Source organism: Tachypleus tridentatus, chromosome 10, assembly GCF_004210375.1.
Source record: "Tachypleus tridentatus isolate NWPU-2018 chromosome 10, ASM421037v1, whole genome shotgun sequence".
NCBI lineage: Eukaryota > Metazoa > Arthropoda > Merostomata > Xiphosura > Limulidae > Tachypleus > Tachypleus tridentatus.
Window position 1 is genome coordinate 29,957,936 of NC_134834.1, and position 26,947 is coordinate 29,984,882.

The 26,947-nt window shown below is 30.6% G+C and overlaps 2 protein-coding genes across 18 annotated transcripts in view; one reads left to right on the plus strand and one right to left on the minus strand.

Moving 5' to 3' along the window:
• Nucleotides 1-1,177: 1,177 nt before the first annotated feature.
• Nucleotides 1,178-11,752, minus strand: rswl (tRNA methyltransferase roswell). Of its 6 annotated transcripts, XM_076460527.1 has the most exons (5): nucleotides 11,712-11,752; nucleotides 11,437-11,562; nucleotides 6,649-7,845; nucleotides 6,123-6,222; nucleotides 1,178-3,657 (listed from the first exon to the last, which is right to left on the minus strand). In XM_076460527.1, exons 3-5 carry the CDS (start codon nucleotides 7,751-7,753, stop codon nucleotides 3,525-3,527), a joined length of 1,338 nt encoding a protein of 445 aa, XP_076316642.1. In that variant the 5' UTR covers nucleotides 7,754-7,845; nucleotides 11,437-11,562; nucleotides 11,712-11,752; the 3' UTR covers nucleotides 1,178-3,524. The 6 variants fall into 6 exon arrangements, with proteins under 6 accessions (XP_076316642.1, XP_076316641.1, XP_076316647.1 ...); XM_076460526.1 differs by lacking the exon at nucleotides 11,712-11,752 and having other exon boundaries at nucleotides 11,437-11,643; XM_076460532.1 differs by lacking the exons at nucleotides 11,437-11,562; nucleotides 11,712-11,752 and adding an exon at nucleotides 11,131-11,280.
• A 1,085-nt stretch (nucleotides 11,753-12,837) lies between these two features.
• The window catches only part of Grip163 (gamma-tubulin complex component 6), a 61,768-nt gene continuing 47,658 nt past the window's right edge, over nucleotides 12,838-26,947 (plus strand). For 3 of the 12 annotated variants that reach the window (XR_013015587.1, XM_076460525.1, XM_076460515.1), the window contains exons 1-4: nucleotides 12,838-13,294; nucleotides 16,069-16,252; nucleotides 16,728-16,880; nucleotides 25,709-25,821. Coding sequence is in view for 11 of the 12 variants with exons in the window: in XM_076460525.1 (XP_076316640.1) it covers nucleotides 16,069-16,252; nucleotides 16,728-16,880; nucleotides 25,709-25,821 (450 nt within the window). In the remaining variant the exon portion in view is untranslated. Of the gene's footprint in view, nucleotides 13,295-13,314; nucleotides 13,503-13,719; nucleotides 13,844-15,700; nucleotides 15,877-16,050; nucleotides 16,253-16,727; nucleotides 16,881-25,708; nucleotides 25,822-26,947 lie in introns of those variants that run through there. The other 9 variants (XM_076460521.1, XM_076460520.1, XM_076460516.1 and 6 more) reach the window with 9 other exon arrangements.

Genomic DNA, 26,947 nt, shown 5'->3' on the forward strand with positions numbered 1-26,947 from the left:
AATACAAAACACTTGGTCTTCTGTGCATTGTTCCTCGTGAGAAGTTGATATTGTTAAAATTAGAAATCTATATTATTGAATATTTACTACTCAATCACCAGTTTCTTATTAAAATGAAACCTAAAATTTAAAGCAGTTAAATTGCTTGCTGAAAGATTAAGGTGAATATTGTATGATTTCTTTGTCATTTGATTGATACTGTTTTACTTTCTAAATGCCAACAACATTTTTGTGAAAACTAAACTGAAGTGGACTCTTGTGAAACACCTATTTCGTATATAAACAGATCACTATAATTTCTGATTCAAAAATGATGTAGGTGCACTAGATCAGTATTTGCAAATAATATATGTCATGTAGTAATAAAACTGAATTATAACAGAATATTCTTGTGTTGTTCCTCAACCCATGTACTGCCATTTAGTGAGCCACAGTTTTTCCACGTGCCACTCATAAACTCTTAATTTTCTTTTTAAAACAATCTCACTAATATACTTTCAAACATCTTGCTTTAACACTAATTACTACTAAAAATTGTATGTACAATCTCACTAAAATTGTATGTAATGGTTCCAATCTTTGTTTTGTTTTAATAGATATATTATTTGATCAAATTTCTTCTCTGCTACAGCATTAGTTATCAAACATAGTGCAAAATTATTAAACATGCATTAGAAAATTTACTAACTTATTAAACACAATTTATCTCTCATTTAGGACTGTTTAATGGTGGTCAAATTTGAGATTTGTGCTTGCAGACAAACTATGTATTTATTATCCCCTATTTTCGTACAGCAATGTTAATTTTTCTAAAATTATTTCAGGCCTGTGTTGTTCTTGATTGATGCTCTCAAGGCTGCAAATTTTTGCACATCACAAGACTTGAACTCCCACCTAATTCCATGTGGTTCAGCTGCATTTATGCATGCAACAACCCTCCACCAATAGGCATGTAGCGCACCCACTCATTGCAGCTGAACCTAATCATAAATTCGTAGTTAGGCATGGCAAACAACACCAGAACTGGGAAGGGCAATGATAAGACTTTAAAATATTTTCATTATCAAAATTGAAAACTGGACTTTAAACCTACAAATGAATTTTTAATACTTTCTTCTGGATTTGAGATGAATAAATCTATTTTTTTACATAAAGATCTGCACTGGAAGTATAGATATTTTTCATGTTTTTTACATATTTTATTGTCCTTCAGTTTGTATATACATTCTGGAGAAGTTACAGAAAAAATAAATCTAGGATAGAAAACAAATGAGCTCACACAGAAGCTAATTTGAAAAGGCTCTAAAATTTTAACACAGATATATGAGTAGTAATTTTATACTTTCTGTACATGCAAAAAATATGATAGATTCTAAGATAACTGTTCTTAATTTTTTGTTTCAAATATTTCTAAATTTGGATATCAAGAATGACAGAATTATACACAGTTATTTGTTTTTACTTTTTTGGTACAAAATTGGATACTTGTTGCTGTTAAACATGATCATATTTAAGTTGTAGTCAGTAATCAAATAATCATTCCAATATGAAAAAAAAAACTTGTAGACCCCCTAAAATTCAAATATCTTACTAAAATTGTTATTCCTTCAGAAAGTGCAGTCCCTGCCCTGCAATTTTCTTGACTTTTGTAACAAACCACCTAATGTACACACCAAACAATCTGTCACTCTATCTGCTAATTTTGGAGTTTTGTCCATTTTTAAAATCTAAATTTGTTACTAGTATAATACAAATTTCATCGCCAGTGAGACCTTGATGTTTGCTCTATATTCATTAAAAGTTAATTAACTGGTCTTTGGGGGATACTCAACCTTTGTATTAAATTCAAAATCAGTTAAACTGTTCACACACACAAGAGTTATTGAATGGAAATAAACACTTTATGAATTACAAATTATAAAACAATAAATGAAAACAACTTTAAAACAGTCACAGAAATTTATATAACAGAAATGTGTAGGTTATGTTATAAATATTTCTATGACTAAAGTTGTTTTCTTAAAGTAGTTATGTACTACAAAACAGCCATACACTTCAAATTTTATGTTGGAAATTTTTTCACTGCATGTGGGTAAAAGAAATACAACTAAAAAACAATTATGATTTAGTTTAAATCCCTAAAAGGTATGAAAATAATTTTGAAGTCTTTAAAATTAAAGAAGAGTATTGCATCATAGAAAAGCAGGAAAAGGAAGAAAACAACCAAACAAAAAGAGATAAATTGAAAAATAGGGGTACAAAATGTACACTATTAGTTTTTGTCACTAAAAAGTAATGTTGTGACCAAGTTAGGCATAGTAAAAAAATCAGAGAATACTTTCAAAACCCTTTTAAGGAGGTAGGAAAAAAAAAATTTTTTTAGAGTAAATTTCATTCCTGTTATGGATTATTTTATTTGCCACTGGGACACATTACCTTTACAATTAATGACTGAAGTTTTAATCATTAAATCTATGATTAATTAATTTAAAACTTCTTGTGCAATAATCATGTCAACAGATAAGCAAGTCATCATTTTTGTTAGTAGTTACAGGTGTGATTCAGAAAGTAGTACACAGAGGAGAAACAGAATGTAACTTTGGAAAACTTGAAGATGAACTGCCGAATAGCATAATTATAGTAATTTGTAATATTAAGAATAATTTTTTAAAGTAACTTAGTTTTCATAATTTTGACATTCTCGTTCAAATATTTTTGGTTTGTTTTGAATTTTGCACAAAGCTACACGAGGGCTATCTGCACTAGCCATCCCTAATTTAGCAGTGTAAGACTAGAGGAAAGGCAGCTAGTCATCACCACCCATCGCCAACTCTTGGGCTAGTCTTTTACCAACAAAAAGGGGTATTGGCCACCACATAATAACACTCTATAGCTGAAAGGGTGAGCATGTTTGGTGTGATGGGGATTCGAACTCATGACCCTAGACTTACGAGTCGAGTGCATATTTATAAATACAATGAAGTTTTACCTAAAAAAAATTAATTTGTGATATTACTTTTTAACAATATCGTACATTTAAGTTCAACCCTCTCCTCTGAATAATCAGTCATTTCAAATAAGATGAGTAAATTATAGTAAAAAGATCCCAAGTTTGGCCAGGAAGTTGATTACACAAACATGTGACAACATTGTACTAAGTTTGAATAAATTGAATTATTGTAAACTCTCCAGAAAATCTTTCAAAGATTTATTAAAACTTGTATGTAAATTTAAATAACCATATACTGATTCCATACATTAGACTTTGTAATTCTTAGATACTACTATAAGTTGCATGTTTAATTGTGATAGGTACATAACATAGTTTTCAAAATGAACAGTTTAATAAAATGTGCAACATTCACCTGACTAGTATTCTTAAACAGCCCTAGTCCTGACTTTCTACTTATCTTGAAAATAAAATGTATTCAGTTAACAATTACTGAGAAAATTTTGAATATTCAATTTGGCCTTTATTAACTAACATGCATTTGTGAATAAAACTGTGTTCTATGAGGTAAATCTTATGAAGTCTGTTTCATCAGTTTACGTCTTGGAACAAACTTGAGGGCTTTGCTCCAATTCCCACTTCTTTTCACCTCCAAAAGAATCTGCATGACCTGATTCAGTGCAAGACTTTTGTTTCCAAGTCCCCATCTGAAATATAAAATATCTCAATTAACGTATATACTGTAGTTTCTTGGGAAAATTGTTTATATGGCATCATCAGTTACTTTAAACACACACTAGTAAATGTTGAATGCAAATGAAGTAATTATACAGTCCATATTTACATAATTATCAAAATCATATGCAAATCACTGAATAATTTTCCTTGACATTAAAATAATTCTTGGATTCATAAAATTTGCACAATAGTAAAAATTCCATTTAAGGTGTGGCACATGTTCTAAACATACATGTACATGTGAATGGTTGAAACATTTACAAAAGGGACATGAAAGCTATGTTAAGACAGCCTGAAGTTCTACTAAAATCTGTAAAATATGTTACGGCATATATATATATATATATATATACACACTCACATATGTATACATATGCTTGTTTTATTTCAACACTCGATGACACATTTTTTATAACATTTGTTCAAGAGGGTTGGTTCAATTAAATTACTCCACAAACATCTGCAACTGCACCCTTCATTTGAGAATTTAACTTTTATGAAACATAAGCAAGTTACAAACATTTAATACAATGAATAACTGAGAATAATATCTTTATCCAACCTGGAACATTTTATTCTTTCCTTTGAAATAATTCATCATATATATTTAGGAGAGAAATAGTGCTCTATGTAGTTAATTCAGATAAATAATTGAAGTTCAAAATAAATAATATATACTATTATTAACTCTTGCTGTAATTCTGATTTGTTAAAGGATTTGAAATGAATAATGCCTGATAAGAATCTGGTATTGGATGAAAGGCCTCATCAGTGTTCAATATAGCAGATATAGTGTGGTTGACATATTATTATGCATTCTTCTTGACTGAATGATATGTTACAAACTCCTACCCTATATGCAAATACAGTATATAAAATTTGAATGTTCATAAATATTTTATCATTTTATTCAATAATTTAATTGCAATAATTTTGTGACTTGTGTAGGGAGAAATTTTCTATATTATTTAAATTATAAATCCTACATATGATGAATTTACAGTTATACATTTATTTTAATAACTATGTTTGTTTCAGTTTAATGCATGTACCAAACATTGTTAAATGTGTATTGTGCAAGTCCCAACTGTTCTCTAAATTTGTAGAAGATTCTCAGGTATAAGAATCAACAATATACGTGTTGATGCCAAGTGAAATTTGGAGAATTTTGCCTAAAGATTACATAAATTGACACACCAAGAGAGAACAGAATATTGTTGGTCAATTACAGTTAATATACTATAAGCCTACGAAGCTATAATTGTGATAAACACTTATTAATCAGAAAACTACAGATATTTGACCAGGAATGTTTATAGATTTCAAACATTATGAGCTGTTCAGCTTCAAAGAATTAACTTCGGATGTTAGTATTTCTATGAGGACAATGGATATTTACTATCCTTTTTGAAAAGTCAGTTTGTAAACCACATTAGGCCACACAAAAATAAAGCTAGCTAGCATTCCTATCAAGTGAAGTGTATCTGTATATCAATATGAAGTTAATTTAGATGTTGTGGACCTGGACCATCAATAAAATATTCACTTTCAGACCAGATAGAAGCCTGAATACTTTGTTAGTTTTAAAATTTGATATATAAATAATTATTTGTAATAATGTATTGTAAATTGTTTCTTTTTGTATATTAAAATATATTTGTGTTAAGGAAATTGTGTGTATCAATCTTGTTGGCAAACATCATAAATTGAATGCATATCAACATTTAATTAACTTCTAAATTAAAATTAAAATTTCTGGATATTTTAAATCATAATACATTACATACATAAGCATGATAAACCATACAATTTGAATCAATCATTTTTCTTTATGTTAATTCAAAAACAAATAATTCATTCAGTTAAAGTATCAGCTTGGAAAACTTCAAAATGGATAATTTCACTTGTTTAATATATTTAGATGCATTTTTGGTATGCTAAATTTTCTTTGTACTTTGCAAAAGAATCATGCCTCATAGTATCTATTATTGTAAAATCTTACAAATGTTATTACTTGCTTTACCCAATAGTAATTGAAATATTATTAAATAACACTATGTTCTAAACAGTACTTGAAATACTATACAAAACATGAAGATGTGAACATTTTTACTCAATATCAGGATAACAAGACAATTAGTTGCAATATTATCATGTTAGCATACAGCAGTAAGGATTTTTTTAAATGACAACTTTGTTAGCCGTTGTTGCTAATTGTATGTATCTCATTAAACAGTGGTGTCTCTATAATAATAATAAATTATGGTTATATTTGTATCTTAGCTGCAGTTAATATAACTACTACTGTTTCCAATCCAAAGTTTGGGTCACATTTTTGTGGCTTTTATACTTCCTATATCTACTTAGGTAAGATAAAAGATATTTATAGATACAGAAGACAATAGCAACTAGTAAAATAATTGTCAGTACTTACAACAGATACAAATCCAAAGGTAATTTGGCCATTTTCAATCCTTCCTTCTTGGCTTTAGCCAGAGATATCGGTTTTTGAATACTTTTATCAACCATACCACCTGCAAAAAAATAAGATAAAACAGTAATTAATTCTAAGATTTATTGAAATATTCTATAAATTACTTCTCTCCTTTTTTTCACCACGTACATTTAAAGAAATTAAAGTCAGGTGTATGACTGAAATATTTGGATTTCTGTTAACTATTTCTTTAAACACGATCCATTTCTAAATACTAATAACCTGAAATAAACCACCAAAGTCAACATTTTCCAACACTGAAAATGTGTATCTGATAGTCCACACATACAGACATGGAACTTGACTTTTAATGCACAAGTCAGAGATTATTCTCTCGCACAATCTGATGTGCAATGAATACTTTTTTTCTGTAAACAATCCAAAACAATAACTTTTTAAAAAAACCTGTGCCAAGCAAGCACTAAAAACAATATTATTTTACATTGAGAAAAAATATTAAACTGACCTATTATATATATTGCTTCATGATCATACTCCTTTAATGGATTTCTTGTATGTGGTGTCAGGTATACAAGTTTCTCCTTTGGAAAAATATCTAAATAGCTCTGAGGAGTTGTGGTTATAAAACAATTATATTCTCTTAGATTTGGAATAGTTTTATGCAAAAACTTGACAGTCTGATTTTCAGGATGTGCATTGCAAAAATGCAAATCAAAAGGTTCATCATCACATTTATTAACAGCATACAATTCCTGTAGTTGGTCAGCAGTATCCATGCACTCACGTTTTGTCATATGATTACTGTAGTCTAAATCAACTACTAATTTTTGCCCATAAATCATAGCATTAGCCAATCTGTGGTTATAAAACCTATTTATTGTTGTTTCCCGAATATATAAAAGCATGGTATTTTTTCCAAGACCATATTCTAAATCTTTATTGTTTTCAGAAGTTTCGGCCTTTTTTAATGCTCGCTCAGCACGTTTGCGTTCTTTTTTTTCTTTTTCTGAAATCCGCAAGGCCTCTTTTTTGAACAAAAAAGTAAAATACTTTCTTCTTGCACTACGTGAATCCATCGACAGAAGTTCTTTCATATCCTGTTCTCTTAAAACTGAAGGAGCTTTGAAGCCAGTTTGTCTAGCAACTTCACACTCCATCAAAATTAGCTGAATCTTCTTTGTTATTTCAGGATCATTTTGACTTAAGTTACAAAAACCATTCACTTCACTTACGTTCTCTGCTATTGACTCCTGACTGTTATGCCTAATAGAAGAAAAATAAGTCCTACAAGACATACAATTTATAAAACTGTTAACTAAACTCACTTTATGAGTATTGGGTACTTGTCTCAGTATTGTAGAAACATTTCTGTTTTCATAATCTCCAATGCATGAAGCAGCAGAGGAAAATGAATGTAGCTGAAAACGAAATATCTGGCTGAAGAACATGCACTTTGTTTTTATGCATTCACAATCTTTTATATTAAATGGTTTGTTCAAGCTTGAAGAATTCCACTGGGCTAAAAACCTTTTAGTTTTGGAGAGGCTTACATACCCTCTCCTCAAAACATTAAGATAAAAGATGTTTTTTCCTAATTCCTGATTCAACATTGTTCTTAAATTATGTAATCATTACAGTTTTCTTCTTGTCAATGAATGCAAATCATGTCTGGCAAAAACAAACAGCAGCCCTGGAAAAACCCCTGCAAGCAAATAAAAAAAAAATCAGTTCTTTTTGAGAACACAAAAATATTAATTAATATTAACTAATCATCATTAAAAGATTTTTAAATATTACTCATACATCTAAATCATATTTATACATACCATTTAAAAAAAAACTAAGTTCATTATCAAAATAAAAGGCATTTGGATACAACTTAGTAACCATCACTCACAAGTTAATGACAAATATCAATCTATGATGCAGCATAATGCTAATATTTACAGGTTCGTATAACTTTAAAACCTGAGCTAAACCTGTTAAGGTCCAAGGCCGAATAAAACCATTTATTAGTATTTTTTAAAAATAAAATATGTAGTTCAGAAAAATAATTCAATGTAAAGAATAATCTTATAGTTATATATAAATATACTTTATGTGAGATAAATATATTACTGTCCCATAATGAAATTTTGTGTTGATGCATGTTTCAATAATATGGACTATGGACACTTCTGCCAACTTGAATATCCTCATCTGTAATGTACATGCCTGATAAGATTATTTCTTAAGCAAATATATAAACTTAAATATAACTTCAAGCACAAGAACCACAACTCAATAATGTTATTGATTCAGGATCATGTTAAATGGTAACCTTGAAGAAAAGGTAAATTTCTGTCAATTTTCTTAATGGATGTTTTGAAGAATTTATTTCAAACCTTTTCTAACACTGATAAGACAACAAAATTCATGCTTAAACTAAGAACCTTTGCCTTTATTTACATTACAGACCTTACATCAATAGTGGGAAAAAGGTTTTAATAGTCTTATAATACATGCTTTGCAAAGTCATTTAACAAGGTTTAAAATTTTGTTGAATAGTCAACATAATTTCACTTGGGGAAACATTTTCCTCACTCATATTTGAATATTATTTGAAAAGGTTACTTATGTAGGTGAGGGTACAGGTGTGGACTCAGTGCATCTGACAAGGTGCCACTTAAATGGCTTAATAAAAAAACTATCTCATTGAAGAGGAAATCAGATAAAAGGAAGAGAGCAAAGGGATTATTATAAATATACTTAATGATTAGAAACCCACTGGAAATAAAAATGTATCTCAGAACAGCTGGTATAGGTGTTACCACTTTTATTCCGAGATACATTATTATAAACCTAGGCCCGGCATGGCCGAACGCGTAAGGCGTGCGACTCGTAATCCGAGGGTCGCGGGTTCGCGCCCGCGTCGCACTAAACATGCTCGCCCTCCCAGCCGTGGGGGTGTATACTGTGACGGTCAATCCCACTATTCGTTGGTAAAGAGTAGCCCAAGAGTTGGCGGTGGGTGGTGATGACTAGCTGCCTTCCCTCTAGTCTTACACTGCTAAATTAGGGACGACTAGCACAGATAGCCCTCGAGTAGCTTTGTGCGAAATTTCCAAACAAACAAATATTATAAACCTAGTTTAAATAAACTTGATTATTGTCACAAGTGGAGCACGTCAGGGCTTTGTGGCAGGCCTTTTGCTCTGTTTGATTGACATCAATGGCAGAGATGAAGGAAAGATCAACAGATTATTTAAATTTGCTGATAACATTATAGTTCTGAGTGTTGCTGGCTGTGAGGAGAATGCTGCTACTTTACAAAAAAAATTCAGATTATATGATTAGTTAAACAAATAAATGGCTGTTAATTTCAATTATAACAGATACAAAGGATATCATGTGGGATGTCACAATTTGAATTGAGTATAATTTTGATAGAAATAACCTTAACAGTGTAATGGAAGAAAATTATCTTGGTGTTCTGGTTCATCTGTTTCTTACACTATCCAAATATTGTGATTTTGTTTGTGGGAGGGCAAATATGACTTTAAGTTGTATCTGGATATATTGTACACAAGTCTAAAGGAGTTATGTCATTGTATAGGTCACCAGTTAGGCCACATTTGAAGTACTGTTTTCAGTTTTAAGAACCTCATCTTAGAAAGGACATTAAAATGTTTGAAAGGGTCTAAATGAGGGCTAATAGGATGATATAAAGAAAGATTGGTAATCAGAGACAGGATCTCTAAATTTATTTTCTCTTGGAAAAAGAAGAGTCAGAAGAGCTCCGATTGAAATGTTTTAGATTTTTTAAAGGAACTGATAGTTTTGATATGTCATTTTTTTTCATATTAAATGGTGAAAATGGTAAATTTTGGCAGGAGAGGAATAATTTTTTGAAAAGACACCTTTATTTTTCTAACATGGTGGTTAGCTTTTGAAACAGATTTCCTTCAGATATGATAGATGCAGTTAACTTAACAAAGTTTAAGGGAAAACTTGATAAATATTGGAATGACAAAAGCTGGATTTGAGATTTTTAGTGTTTTGTTTAATTTAGCAGAAACATGCTTTTGCTTCTGAAGCAATTCTATTTGAAAATTAAATGCACCTCATAGTGGTCATAGCTAAGCATGCTAAATTATGTGCAGTTTTTATAATATTTGACACTTTCTAGTGTGTGTGTGTGTTTCTTATAGTAAAACTACATCAAGCTATCTGCTGTGTCCACCGAGAGGAATCAAACCACTGATCTTAGCATTGTAAATCCAAAGACTTTCTAGAATTATCATAGTGTTAATATAACATGTTTAAAAAATGAAATAAAAAGTAATTTATACATGTAATACATCATTTTAACAGTGAATGGTACATTAAATAATTTGGGTGTGTGTTTTCTTGTAGCAAAGCCACATCAGGCTATTTGCAGAGTCCACCAAGGGGAACTGCTGTAGACTTTCACTGTACCAAAGAAGGACTAATAATCTAGGAATAAATATGTTATTAAAAGCACAAACAATAGTAACAAGCTTATGGCTTCAATATCACATATCTGAAAGATGTTGGCATATGGCAAAATATTGATAATGTATTTAGAGATTGCAATAATTTTATTTTTGTAAAAGTTTCTAAATGATTATAAACAAATTATTATAGAAAAAAGTATTTGTATTATACTGATAGTTATTATTTTTATCACAAGACCTAATTTATCCTTTCTTTACACTTCCATTTAAATTACACAATAAATTATGGTTACTTTTTCAGTAAAATTTTACCTTCTAAACTGCTCTTGAGAGAACTAAAAGTAATATCTCTAATTTCGTAATCATTAAAATATTATAAACTTATAAAGCGACACATACATGCAAATTTCGACTTAACTGATGTACACAATAAAGTATTACGACGGCGAGATGTCATGACATAATAATAAAATGCAGAGCAGTTTTCAAAAAGTTAGTTCAGACACGATTGTGTATAATATATTACCTACGCTTAATCTAACGACAAGCCTAGGTTTAGTATAGTATATATAAAAACGGCTGGTATAATTCTCTACACGTGGGTTTTCTCGTCATCATGGATTAGGCTTAGTTTAGTATTATGGTTTTTAACACTTCAGCTACCATATATTTCATAAACCTAGCACACAGTAAAAGTTCGAATAATAAGTAATTGAGCTTGAATGTTTGAGAATTACTTTACATAAATACTTTGCTGTAAATTTTAATTTAAAAAAACGTGAGTTCAAAAAACTGAAAAATGTAATTCAAAAAAGAGAGAGAGATATACCCCCTACCTCCAGCGCTTTCTCTATCAAAAATTGCCCCCCGCTAGTACAGCGGTATGTCTCCGGATTTACAACGCTAAAATCAGGGGTTCGATTCCCCTCGGTGGGCTGAGCAGATAGCCCTTTGTGGCTTTGCTATATGAAAAAAAAAAAACACTTTCAAAAATTGGACGTTTCTTATTAAGCAAGTTAAGAAGTAAATAACAAATAAATAAATATTTCCACTTTTAGCTTTTACACAAAATTCATACATTAATTAAATTAAAGTATAATAATTCATTTACCATTAAAACACACATGCCGCTTATGATGCTTATGAAGAAAAAAAAAGGACCACTAAAATATAATTGATGGTACATGTGAAAAGACGCGGCGGCATTCTGAATAAGTTAAAGAAGTCCTGAAAGTTTTTTAGATACTAATTATGGATTGATTGGTCTTCCATAAAACATATATCTATGAAAATTGCAGCCAACCAATATTTAAAACTTGAAGTTCAACAAGACAGAGATACGTGAATATTTTTGTCTTTACTTCCCTCTTTGGGATAGCGGTAAATTCTCAGACTTGCAAGTTGGCACACTAAAATCTAGTGTTCGATTAATCAGTGATATCGAGAAAACCCACTTGTAAAGAAATATATATGTAAAAACGGCTCGTTTGGGTTGAGAAAATTTTTTACGTAGAGGAGTGAACAACGTTTCGACCTTCTTCGGTCAACGTCAGGTTCACAAACCTTTGTTTTGTACATACATAGTGTTCGATTACATGCGATGGACAGATCGCTGAAAACACACCGTGTAACTTCGCTGAAAAACACTATAAGTATTTCAATAAATCGGTGGTTATAATATTTTTAGAAGACAAACTCAATAGCTTTGTGTTAATGTTAATCACAGAAAATTATTTGATAAATACTTTGTTTATTAAACACAAAGGTTTGTTTGTTTTGAATTTCGCACAAAACTACTCGAGGGGTACCTGCGCTAGCCTTCCCTGATTTGGCACTGTAAGACTAGAGGGAAAGCTGCTTGTCATCACTATCTACCACCAATTCTTGGGCCACTCTTTTGCCATCGATTAGTGGGATTGAGCGTTACATTATAACGCCCCAGAGCTGAAAGGGCGAACACGTTTAGTGTGACAAAGATTCGAACCCGCGAACCTCAGATTACGAGTCGAGTGCCTTATCCACCTGGCCATATCGGGCCAAACATAAATATACACAATGGAATCTCTGTGCCGAGAAAAAAGAAACCACATATTAATGGTTTAAAACCTTGCCGAATATGAAACTATAGTATTTACAAAATTATAAATCATATTTTACATCTTTGATGATAAACAATTTTTTTTCTTTTTTGAATTTCGCACAAAGCTACTCGAGGGCTATCTGTGCTGTGCAGCAGTCCCTAATTTAGCAGTGTAAGACTAGAGGGAAGGCAGTTAGTCATCACCACCCACCGCCAACTCTTGGGCTACTCTTTTACCAACGAAAAGTGGGATTGACTGAATCATTGTAACGCCCCCACGGCTGAAAGGGCGAGCATGTTTGGCGCGACGGGGATGTAAACAAAATTAAAAGAGAAAATGCTCAATAGTTGAAAACAAAATGCGTTTCGAATAAACTGTGATAGTTGAAAAATGTATTTCACGATTGACAACTGAGCGTAAATGCTTTTCTCGGGTTTTTTATGCACAGCGTTAGAATCACAAAAATATATATCAGGGGTTCGATTCCCCTCGGTGGATTCAGCATATAGCCCGATGTGGCTTTGCTATAAGAAAACACATAGATATATATATAACCCTTGGACTCTTGCTTGTTATCACATTTTGTTTGTGAACAACAATTGGGTTAAATCCGGTAAGTGAGACTTGCCTCACGGTGTGTTTCGTTTTGTCACTGTCGCAGTGACAGTTGTGTAGTGGTATAAGTAGGCTTAGCATTGTTAGTATGATAACATTATTGTTTCTATTAATAAAGTTAGTAATTTTTAGTCATGCAGAACGAAGGTTATAAGATTTGCAGAAAAAGATTATAAAAACAATATGTGAAATGCAAAGATAAGACAGTAAAAATATTATTACTAATTATTGCTATTAGTAGTAATAATTGTACAGTAACGTTTACGGTTTAGTGACACTGACAGTTAAATGAGTAATACTACTGAATAATAATAGTTCTAATATTGGTGTTAGTAGTATTGTGATAAATAATACTAAAAGTGAACTATATTTTACAGAATTCGTTATAAGAATGAAAACAAATAAATTGACTCGAGAGTTTAAACTTTCAGATTTTTGGATTAACTTTAAGACGCAAGATGGAAGTTAAAATGGAGTTTTCTTAAGTGTGTATTTTTGATGAAATTTTAATTTTTTCATACCGAACTAGGAAACAGAGACCAGTTAGGTAACTTTAATTTAATATAATTTGTATTAAAGTGTTATAACAATAATCAAGTAAGAAATTAATATCGGCTTTAGAAGTTCAAATATATACATTTAGATGAAATATGTGATTTTTTGTAATAATATGTACTGTAAGTATAACTGTTAAACTTCTGGAAAGTCTGCTGCCAAATTAATATGTAAATTTGTATTTTGTGATGATGATGGGAACAGTTGTCTCTTATTACTAATATTTCAGACTGCACTGTCCTCAGCCCATAACTCATTTCTCTTTAGTTTCAGTCTATTTATTCAAACCTAACAAGTTATTTTTACTCAATATTCATAGCCCTTGGTTATCTTATCCATCAACATCAGTTTTATAGCAAGGTGTGAAGTTTTACACTCAATGTTTGTGTTATATAACACCTGTTTATTCTTTGTTTTTCTTGTAAACTTGCAATATGTAAAACAGTATTATAGTTAATACCTTTTAATAATGGAAATTGGGAATAATCAGATGCCATACTCATGTGTAGGATGCTAGTTTTCTCAGTATCTCAACCATTATGGTAAGTGTTTTTAAACATTTTAGGACAGGGGGCCCACCTCTTATATGCAGAAGAACAACTGCAAGCTACAATTTTTAAGCATCCAAGATATATATATTTACTTAAATTGAATACAATCCTTGCTAAGGTATTTTAGTTCTATACACAGTTTATTTTCAAATTAAAGAAATACTAAAATGAAATGAACTTAGTCTAACAATAAAAAGTGGAACATTAAGCACAAATATTCATATATACTGCACTGAAATCTAGAGTAGCAAATACATAAATGAAATGAACTTTCTGTAACCGCTTTATTCTGAACAGATTCATAGGACAACTTAACCTTTAAATAATGAGAAAATTGTAAACAAAAAAAATTGAAAAAATTGTATTCCAAGTAAGAGATTTTAATTATCACTGATTTGTAAACCCAATTTCTAGTCAGAACTATGAAGTATGGGACATCAAAGAACCTTTTAACTCTCAAGAAATTTAGTGTAAGGAATAAATTACCACTAAATTTTTTCCTGATTCTTCGAGTGTTCATCAATCCTTTTTTTTAACTCTTGTAAAGTTACAACTGTGATCATTCTTATACACCAAGTGAGAAATTAATCTATTTATGACCTTTCAAAAATTTAAATTTTTTACTACTTGTTCTAATGTCTACAGAATTAAATGTTACAGAATTTATCTTATCAATCCCCTGTTACATTTTAATAATTCATTCATATTAGAACTATGAAAAGAACCAATGTTTTAACAATTCATTTTCAGACTACATTGGTTAAAACAAAATACACGTATTTAAAGCAGAATGGGTCATTTTGAATGGACCATTGTTTTGTTTCTTTTTTAATTTTGTGCAAGACTACAACAGGGGTATCTGCACTGAATGAACAATCCCTTTTAAATTATTTCTAGTATAGTTAAACAGTAGTAGTAATGACAAAATTCTTTTTTATGTCTTTTAACGTGATGTAATTTTGTTTTATTAACTTGCTTACTTAAGAATCGTTTTAATTCTATATAATTGTCCTGCTCATGAACAAAACTCCAATGTTATTTTTCTAATAGTGTGCTTGAGATATGGAATAGTTTTTCAGGTGTGATAGAAGCTGAAACATTGAACAAGTTTAAGAGATTATAAATCAGGGTTAAGTTTAATAAAAGGTGTTTCTGTGTGGTACGTTGTTTGGAGTAAGAAGTGGTGCAACTTAAACTGGTTAGTTAGACCCTTTCTGTTTCTTGGAAAGAAAACATTATTGCCTTGACTAGAGATGTAATGTGTCTTTTGAAGTGTAATGTTACACCTTTTTCTGTAGCTATGTATTGATGAGTCAAGACATGAAAATCAAAACTGATGAAAACATCAACTGATTGTTGATAACCATGTTCTGTTAGTAGATGAATGGCTGTAAGCACTGCTGTGAGCCAATAGTCCTGGCTTCAAGCTTTTGTCATGGCAGATTTCTATTCACCTGTTTCATGATATTGTGAAGTAATTTGAACTTGTATGTTATATGTAAATGAATATAACAGTTCAAGCTCCTAATAATAAAATAACCTGCATGCAGATCTAAGTAAAACACATTTTAAACTAAATATTATGAACTACAAAATAGTATAAAGTACATTTGACTGTGAAATTATTATTTTTTAATAAAGTAAATAGAAACATCTTTTGTTACAGATGGCTTTATCTGATAGTTTAGACTTTCTTGTGAGGAGACTTTGTGAAACATGCATGCAGAATTCCCAGTCTAATCTTAATGACTCTTTTTATGAGTGCCAAAACAGAAATGTAGAACAAAAAGTGGTAGTAAAACAGCTGAAAAAGAAGATATATGGTACCCTACTTAATTTGAGAAATGAAGGTAAGTATAAATTATTGTGGTCATGTGTTATGTTTGTATTTTTTCTAGTAAGGCATATTTAATGGAACCTTATCATAGCTTTTCATTTATAAGAGCTGATAAAATCATAGAGATGGTTTCATGTGTTTAGGAAGTTTATATTAATGGTTTCTGCTTTTTTTAGAATATAGAATACGTTAAGGTAAGTGATTATTGGAGTTTGTGTGACTTCTTTATCTATACAGAGGACCAAAAGAAAAGAACATAGAAAAATAAAATCCTTTCTGGTTTGTAAAGGTTTTGTTTCAGTTTTCTTGAAAAGGAAAAAAACTGCACAAACAGCCTTGAAAATATCCATTTTAAATGAAAGCTTGTTACATTACACTTACAAATCTTAAAATTTCTACATATATGTATCTCACTTGTCACTGAACTATTAGTTGTCAGTTGAATCCCACATTTATCTGAAACTTAATCTTCTTTACAATTATTTTAGCAGGGTCTGACAATTGGTCATCACAAGAATTAACAGAAATTGATACTGTGCTTATGGCCATATACAAATTGCGTTTGGACCGGCAGTACGATAAAGCTAACAGATTAGAAGTTTTGGTGGAACGACTGAAAGATGAGGATGGATATATTCCATGTATGTATTTTTTTCCCGTGTAAATAATAACACATTTAAAGCATGTTATTTTAGAAGAATATACTATTTGTTAGTGACTTCTGTCACAGCAAGCCATGTATATAGATCACAACCAAAATTTAACCTTGAAAATATTTTAGCTATTTTAAATATCCTGATCTCACTAAGAGAATGCAGTGTTAGAAAACAAAAATTTGTGACTGGTATGCATAGATTAATTATTTAAGAAACTTTGGTGTTAGCTGTATTTTGACTATAATTCGAAAATATTTTGCAAGGTTTAGTCATATATTAAATTAAAAATGCAAAATAATCTTCACAATAATTATGTATCTTACTATAATACAAATAATGTATATGTCAGTATCTATGTATGTAACCAAAATTCCTGCTCCATCTATTGAATGTTGCCAAAAAAAATCCATAAAAAATGTCAAGATTCAGACAATGAAAAAAGTAATTGTGGTGTGTGCAACAACCATTTTTTTATAATAGAACACAATTAAAAAAAAAAGTACTCTCCTCAGAATGGAACAGAACTTTCACTAGGATTGTATTTGAGGGTTTGATTACATCTTTATTGATTGAACTTGTAAATGTCGCACTGAGAAACAGGAGTTCTTAAAAAATTTTTTGCATAATCAGTACATTTTTTAACATAAAAATATTGGTTTTGATCAGTAAAACTTATGAAACGTTTGATGTATCTATCTATCTATCAATCATTTTGATGTGATGCAATGAATTGTGTATGACTAAAGAACACAACCTGAAAATTTTTCCTGTGAAGTATTTCACAGGAAAAAATCTGTAAAAAAGAAGTAATGAAAATAACTATATTTGAATTAAACATTTCACCCATACTGTTTATAGTATGAAAGATCATGTATATATATTATGACCATTTTATGAAACTATACATTTTTTTAATGATCCAGTAAACTGTTCATACAAATTATTTGGTCATACAAAACAAGGAAATATATAAACTTATTTTTACTTGAGGAAAAACTAATTTTATTAAATACTTTAAAATTAATGTGTGTATGCCAACATTCAGTATCTCTGGTAAAACTAAGTCTTGACAGAAGTTACTGAAAATTATTGCATACATGATGTAAATATAGAATTACATCTTACCATAGTGTTGGGAACTGTTCTTTGGGTAATATTAAACTACAGTTTACATGGTTAGAAATATATTTGTATTTCTTCATTTTTGAAGTAAAAATTGCCTGAAGATACAATTTAAGGTAGTAAAAAAAGTAAAATGTTATTTAATCAATAAAATATCTTTAGTATTAATATTTTTACTGAATGTAAAGTAAAATTTATATTGAATAATAAGAAAAATATTTACTTTGCTCAATGAAAGGAATATAAAAGTTTTCATGCTTTCAGAAATTCTATGATTCTGTTATTCAGTCTGTGGTTTATTCTTTATTTTATATTGACTATTTGTATTGTTGTTGTTATCCTTGAATTATTTTCCATTGATAAATAATTTGGAAACTAAGAATTAAACATCTTTCTTCAGACATGCACAATTTTCAAACACTTAGAAGCAGAAATGGAGTCTTGAGACCCCATACTGGTCCTAAGGCCAGCTATTTTGGAATCTTGGTCTTAGTTTTGGAACATCTATCCCCAGTCTTGTAGCAATATCTGTGTACAAATTGCAGTTTTGTTTATTTGAATTGTAAAGGTTATTTTATGCACTCATTTGTACCAAATGTTTAAAAATCTTAAATATACACATATTCATAGAAATTGGCATACAAAAAAAAAGTAACCTATTATACTTTCAAAGAATATTCAGAAAATACTCTGTCATGTATTATAATTTATTTTGAACAAATCTCCAATTTATTATGATACGTATTTTAAGATATTACTTTTTCAAATAATCATAAATTTGAATTTGAATTTAGCAGTTAATTAAATGTTAACATGTATCATATATGTGGTATTTGCCAACAAGTTCGATACACACATTTTTTAACACAAATATATTTTAATGTACAAAAAAAAAATATAATTTGTAATAATGGTTATTACTAATACTGTATTTTACACCTTGAAAGATGCACCCTAATTTTGGAAAGACAATTTTACGAAAAAAATATTTTGACTCAGCAATCAACACCTTGATGCAGCCTTGGCTTTTTATCAACCTACTGAGTAAATACAGTCAAATTCATTATATTATTCACAGTATATTGACGATGTTAATTACATTGAATGTTTTATGCTATTGAAAATACTTGTATTTGGTAAGTAATGAGATACATGTATCTCTATGAGAGGCTGTTTTGAGTCGATCCTAAGCTTTCGTCTTGGAAGAAGCATGGGGATTTTTTCAAGGTATTTTCAAAGTAAAAAGTGCATCTTACAAGGCATAAAATATGGTAGTTATTAAAAATGATGGTTTATATGCAAGAGGTTTTACAAACTTACAGACAATAGTGATTCTTGTATCTAATTTTGCACTAAACATTTTATCGACAACCTAAGTCCACAATGAGCAAATTAATTCTGAGTTGATATTGTCACACCTTGTTTAAGCTTGCTAGATTGGTTGGCCTTTAACTCTGAAGTTGTACCAATGAAAATATTTAACATCCTTGCTGAAATTATAAAGTACAAAGTAATTCATTGAAGTTGAACTGTTTATAATGCTCAACATCTATAAAAGTTCGTGGTCAAATTCTGTAGTTTCCTGATTAATAGTTATTAATCACAATCATAGCTTCCTAGGCTTAAAGTGCACTGACTGTAACTGACTAACAATAATAATAATAATAATTTCTTGTCTTGACATGTTGCTTTTATACATATTATGCAAGTTTATTGACAGTTCACTTAGCAACAATCCTGTCAATCATTATTATTACATAAATACCCAATACATTTTTATTTTCAAGAACATTCTAAAAATTCCAGAACAGGTGGGACTTGCACAGTAGAGAACCAACAATATACATTTCAAAACAGAAACAAAACAAAAACCACACAAACAAACAAACTGTACAGAAATAAGCATAGGTATCACAGTAAACATATAATGGCAAATCTTTCACAATCCTACTCAAACTCACATCAGGTTTCAAGTAGCTATATTCTCTTGACACACAGTACAATTTCTTTAATATTTTAGTTCCATTAACAAAGTGTTACACTTACAGTAACAAAATACAGTAACTTTATAATTATTTGTAATAACATGTGCAATAGTGATTATATTTGAAAAAAAATACATTTATGGTTACCAGGAACATTTTAATTAAATGTATAGAAATTTGACAGTATTTATTTATAGTGGGAACTGTACCACATTATTTAACCTTGTTGATGTGATTCCTATAAGAAAGTTTTGAACTGAGGGCAAAATAAAATAGACAATTTTTTGCACAAAAGACAGTGTAATATGTCATTTAATATACTAAAACTTTGACTTTTTTCTCTATACTACTATAAATAATTTAGTATAAAACATAAGAGAGAACTACTGGTAATATTTGAAAGAGAGGATGTGAAAAATGGATCTAATGTTTTTTTGTTTATGAATACATAAATAAAAGTTAAGGTTGTGAAATTATGCCTTACCTGAACAGGGATCGAAATTTTCTATTTAAAGCCGAACATGTCCATTAAAAAATTAAGTTTGACCAGCACTTTCCCATCTATCACCGGACATCATGACTGGTGGTCATATTCCTAACCTATCGGATACAAATACATTGTCCCCTCAAAAATAAGCGAGGCAAAAGCTTTGTATGCACAGCCCAAACATTTTGATTAAAAGTATATTCTATAATGAGTGGAAAATAACTTACAAAATTTAAGATTTAATTTAAGGCAAAAAAAAATTATTTTAAACGGTCGTGAACGCTCACAAAATATGCTTTTTAGGTCGCCTTATCCATGCCTTCCCGGATAGTCACGTGACTGTCAAACATTCATGATAATCTGACCATGGTGTCTGATAGTAAAAAAACGGGAAACTCTCACAATCTATTTCAGTTTGGCTTCACGAGCAAGACTAATGAATCAGAAGACAATGTTACGGAACTCCAAGAGAAAAAACCCAAGCTTGTTGATCCAAGCCCAAGTGTTAAATCAAAAACTGTTACTACTAGTACTGGTGCTAAGCCTACTCGTCGTTTCCAGGATAGATGGAATAGAGGCTGACCATGGCTGGAGTATAATAACACTACTGGACTGATGTTTTCCTCAATTTGTCAGGAATATGACCAAAGTAGTGGAAGGTAGAAGAACACTTTCATAACAGGATCTTCCAACCTGAGAACAAGTGCTGTTAAGGAGCACGAAAACGGTCACACCCACAGTCTAAGTTGTCAAGCTAAGACAGCAAAAGAAACACCTGGTGTAACTCCCATGATGAAAGAATTGAGCAAACTTAACCAGACTGAGAAAGATCGTTTGCTTGTGCTGTTCAGGACTGCCCTTTATATGGCTTTGAATGCCAAACCATTCAACAATTTTCAAGAGCTTCTGTTGCTGCAGGAGCACAACTTTGGTATGAACTTAACAGAACATTATGCCAATGACAAATAAGCAATTATCTTTACGAAGTATATTGCAGAAACAATTAGAATTAATGTCAGATCTCATCTGCACACCTCATTATTCTTTGGCATTATGACTGACGGCTCACAGACACTGCCAACATTGAGCAGGAGATAGTCTATGTAAGAAACTTGGAAAGTAACTATTACCCAGTAACCCACTTTCTGTGTCTGCAGTCAGTTGAGAAGGCTGATTCTGAACACTTGCTACAGGCACTTAGTTCAGGTAAAGGTTTCTTAACTATCTGGGATAAGAATTTTCTGGATTTATCCTGAATTCTTAATTAAGAAAAATTAAAATGGACAATATTTCATGTACATTTGTGTTTTAATTCAGGTATACATAGTCATTCCATTATTAATATCAGTGAAAACTCGAGCATTTTTCAATTAATTTAAACCAAGAAGAACCATGTATTTACCACTGACAGAACTGGAGCTTAACCTAACACAACTAGCGTAATAGATAACGGAGCAATTGAATTTTCCAAAGTACAAATTTACATATTTTTTTTTTTTACAAAAAGTAACTAATATTGGGTACTAATTTTGTACTTGCAGCATTGTCCATATACGGCAAGTTTCCCGACTGGCTTGAATCAATTGTATGCCTGACAGCTGATGGGGCAACTGTCAATTTTGGCACAAATAAAGGACTTGTCAACAGATTGAAGGTGCAAAAACCTTATTTGATAGGGATCCACTGTGTTAGTCACAGATTGGAACTTGCAATTAAGAAGACCATCAAGGACATCCCTTACCTTGATAGTATCCAAACCTTTTTAGAAAACCAGTGGAAGCTTTATGACAATTCACCACAGAACTGGGCTGGCTTCAAAGAAGCTGGTAAAGCCAACAACATTGTTATTAGAAAGGCAACAAAAGAGACAGGAACCCGGTGGGTGGCCTACAAAGAGCACGCTCTGGAGTCAGTTTCTCATAACTGGCCAGCTTTAGCAGAGCATTTGTATCAAGTAAAGCTGCATGACAAAGGGGAACGTGAACAGAAAGCTGCAGGATTATACAGTACTTTGACAATCCTTAAATTCCTCCTTTACATGGACATATTCTTAGCAGTTCTGCCTGTTTTGACATCTCTTAGTCTCAAAATGCAAGACAATTCTGCTACTGTGAACATTGTTTCTGACAAACTCGCTGTTTGCAAAGAGAAGTTGGGCAATCTGAATCGTGTTGAGAGATCCCAGAAAATTGTTAAAGAGCTCACAATATGTGAACAAACTGGCAAGTGGTTACTTAGAGGAAAGGTGATTGCTATTAGTGGTCAGACAAGGGCCAGAGGCTCAAAAAGTGCCACAAAAGAGACAGTTGCTCAATCTGTAGCTGAAGAAACTGCCATCTTCGTAGGTAAAATTGTCACATATCTGAATGAGAGATTTGAAGAACAGGATTTTATCATTGCCTTTTAAAATTTTGAACCAAGCAACTGGCCTAAAAGCAAAGAAGCATTATCATCTTATGGCCATAATGAAATCCAGACACAATTGGACCACTTTGATGCTCTGCTAGAAGCTAAGGGTTTCAACATTGCAGCTGATATTTGCCAAGCTGACTTAAATGAGACACTGCTCAAAGCCACAAGAGTTGCCAGATCAGATGAATCCCTGGCTAGTAGTGCAAGTGGGTTGTGGGGCCACGTGTTAAGTCAAATTACTGTTGAGGACTGTAAACCTTTCCCTGGATCAACAGTGTTGGCCTTGGTATGTCTCATGCAGGTGATTTCTGTGTCATCTGCTGAACCAGAATGTGGATTTTCCCAGATGGCAATCCAAACTAATAAATGATTCTCTTAATGACAATAAAATTAGCTAAGAATAAGACCTGTGATCTTGCAAGCACAGAATTACTGTGCAAGTCTGTAGAATCCTGGTGGAAGGACAGTAAAAAAACCAGACAATTTATGAGTCCACATGGAACTTACACACGTAGAGACAATAGAGATACTGAGTCTATATCAGCTGATGTCTTAGTGCTGGATGACTAAATCTACCAGTTTAATTGATGTTTCATTTTTAATGGATACAAGCCTTGTTGCCACTTGCTTTGAAATAGTGTTTCAGTGCCATAAATAAAATGATTTTGTTTTATATAATAATTGTCTCTGGTTGATTTCTTGTTTTTGGTAATGTCCGGTGACAATTTTGAGGTGTCCTGCTAAAATTTCAAATGTTCAGGAAGTTTCATTGTCAAGCAGGACATGCGTCCTGCTGAAAATTTAGAATATTTCTACCTCTGCTGAATAACATCTATACTGAGTAATTTAAATCAAATTTTGTACTTCTAGGAGGGGTTGTAAATAAATTAGAGAAAAAAAGATGCCTAGAATGTCACAGTTCTTAAACTGGGGAGGTTCAACATATTTTTAAATATTTCCTAATGAAGTTAAGAACTACTTCTTCAATTGTTAAAATTTTTGCATTTATTGTTTAAATAAAAAAAGTAAGCATATTATTGTTGTTGCTATTGTTTATGTTCAGAAATGGTATTTATATAATAAGGCTGATTGCATGAAAAGTATACTGGTCTTTGTCTTGACTACAACTTTTGTTTTAAATAACACTTAAAAACACTGTTTAAAACATTTTTATTGTAATTTATAAAATGTTAAATGATCCATTGCATTATTATTTGTGGCAGTAAAACTTAAATAACAAGCATCTTAATGTAATTAGCAATCTGAACTGTGGATAATTGAATCATGGGAAAGGTTTATTCTGGTATGAATAAACACACATGCATGATCTAATATTTCTTATTATGCTGTGTAAGTGTTAAACTGAGTCAAAAACCAATAGACTGATGCATGTTAAAGAAAACACTTTCTGACAAGCCAGAAATTACAAAATAAAAATGTATTTAAATATGCTCTATAAATGAATATAGAAAATCATGCAGGCTTAAATGAAGGAGGGAATCGTGATAATATATCACAGTAGCATAAATATCATTGTAACCAATAATTAAATAATGGTGGACTTCAAATTGTCAGTGTTTTTTTTTTCTCTCTCTCATAATTTGAGCAATCAGAAGTTTAGTCCTCTAGCAAACATAACTGCACCTGAATAAATGCACAAATAAATATGGTCAAAAACAGTATTGGTCAGTGTAGTTACTGATGAGTAAAACTTGTTTGTTTGTAAATCCATATATCACCAAAGTTGTTATGTTATTCCTTTAATGTTTTGCTTTTTCCAGGTGATATTAATGAATAAGTCACAGTTTGTAATGTGAGAATCATTACATATTTTACACCTGAAATATGTGGTGAAGCACATAATATAGCATATGCAGTTATTTTTAAGACCAATTTCCTGTAGAAAATGTTATGGTAACCTTTAGCATAAAGTGTAACATAATATAGGTTAGAATTTAAAGTTAGTTAATGTAATATAATGTATTAATTATTTGACATTGGAAAAGTCTCAGAACTGTGCTGATTTGCATATTGAAAGATTTATTTTGCACAATATTCTGTTTAGTGCATTTTTATATTGATCTTTCAACCACGTTTGTTTGTTTGTTTTTCTTTTTTCAGGTATTTAAGGCCCATTGCTATGTGTTACTATTCTTAAACCAAATTACAGAATGAGTTACTTGTATATTGAATTATTAGTTGTAACTATTGCACTGCAAGTGGTGGTGAAATTAAAATTTAAAAAAATCTATGTAAGCTGGAGTCTAAAGTGATTTTCAGGTTAAATCCATTGTTTATTCATTTTTCAATCCAGCACTACTTGTATGAAATTCAGATGGCTTGGTTGTTACTTAAGTTTCGAGTTTTGAAAAATTGGCAATATGGTTAACCAAGTAAAATATTTAGACAGTAAAACTATGTTCACCTATTGGAATTGAAATGTTATTTTTGTAGGTTATATGTCTGATATATGAAGCAAAATGCATCTAGATAAACATAATAGAACTCCTCACCAACATGTTAAAAGTTTTGTTTTTCTAAACAAAGTGCTAAATGTTTTTGTGACACAGTAGTCCACCAGTGTATCCAAGGCATTTAGATGCATTTATAGTGTTTTATTATTAAGAAAAAAATACTTTTTTGTGAAATGTGACACAGTACACCCACCAGCCTGTCAAGAGCTTATCGATTTATACATTTTTTTATGAATAATATTATTCAGACAAAATCACTGTTGTGAGGCATAATATGGTTCAAAATGTCAAAATCTTATAGGTTTAAGTTGTTTTTTTTTCTGTTTGTGGTAGATGATATTCGAACATGTCTTCGTTTCTTGGTTCTTCTGGGGTCTCCAGAGAAGTGTCTGTATTCTCCATTAAGCAGCTTCAGTGATCAAAGTCTCCCCACACTTATTAATCAGGTAATAAATGTTTGTTGGAGGTTCTATAGCTGAAAGAGCAATATAATAGATATATGTTCATGTTTAATGTGGCATTTGTAAAAATAATAAAATTGAGTTTTAAAAAGTACTCAAGTTTATCATGAAATAACAATATTGTACTATTTCCAGGATTTTTTTCTAATAAATGAATAAGTATTTTCCAGGTGTATTTTATAAATATATAAATTCAGGAGTGTCATAAGGGTGGTAGGGGCTTTTCATAACATTTTTAAAATACAGGAATATTATACATAGCCAAAACGTTTACTCTTTGAAGATTGGTAGAAAAAGCCAAAAACAACCTCACTTAGTCATTTCATGACAGACTTGGTATAATATACAAGTTTGACTACACACTTGCATACATTAAGTATTTGCACTATAACTTTTGATACAGCATGCATATATTCACAAAATTGGTATATTTTTAATAAAGATAGCAAGTATTTTTACACAAAAAATCAAATTTTTTAATATAATATTTTTACTAAAGATTTCTCTGTGAAAATATTGAGTTTGTTTCATTACTAATTTAAGTGCAAAGTGATTTCATGTTATGATTAAAAAACTATTCTTTATTCTAAAACCCTCAAATGTTGTGTAATCTCTAAAACTTCCTAATTACATTTAAAAGGTATGTTTCAGTAAAACTGTATATTTTGTTATTTTCTATACTCTAATTATGTGGGGTCTATTGTTTGACCAACCTTGTAACCATCATAAAAAAAAAGGAAGTAAATATAAATTATGCTTTTTTCAAGCTAGAATCAATACATGTTATGACACAAAAATACAAAAGTTAAGATGAGTAGCTTAAGTCTTAAAACACTATATATTTATATATACATATTTATTATTATATTTACTTTCCAGTCATATCTAGCTAACATTACGTAACTTCCATGTTATGTATTCAATAATATAAAACTGATCTTTAGTCTTTCCTGTCTTGGCTGTATTTTAGTGGATTATTATTTTGTAAATATACAAGCACATTTCAATTATTTTACGTTATATAAATATATAGGTTATCACTATTTAGAAGTAAATTATTAAACTTATTTTTGTTAAAATATAAAACAATAAATAAAGCAAAGTTATCTTT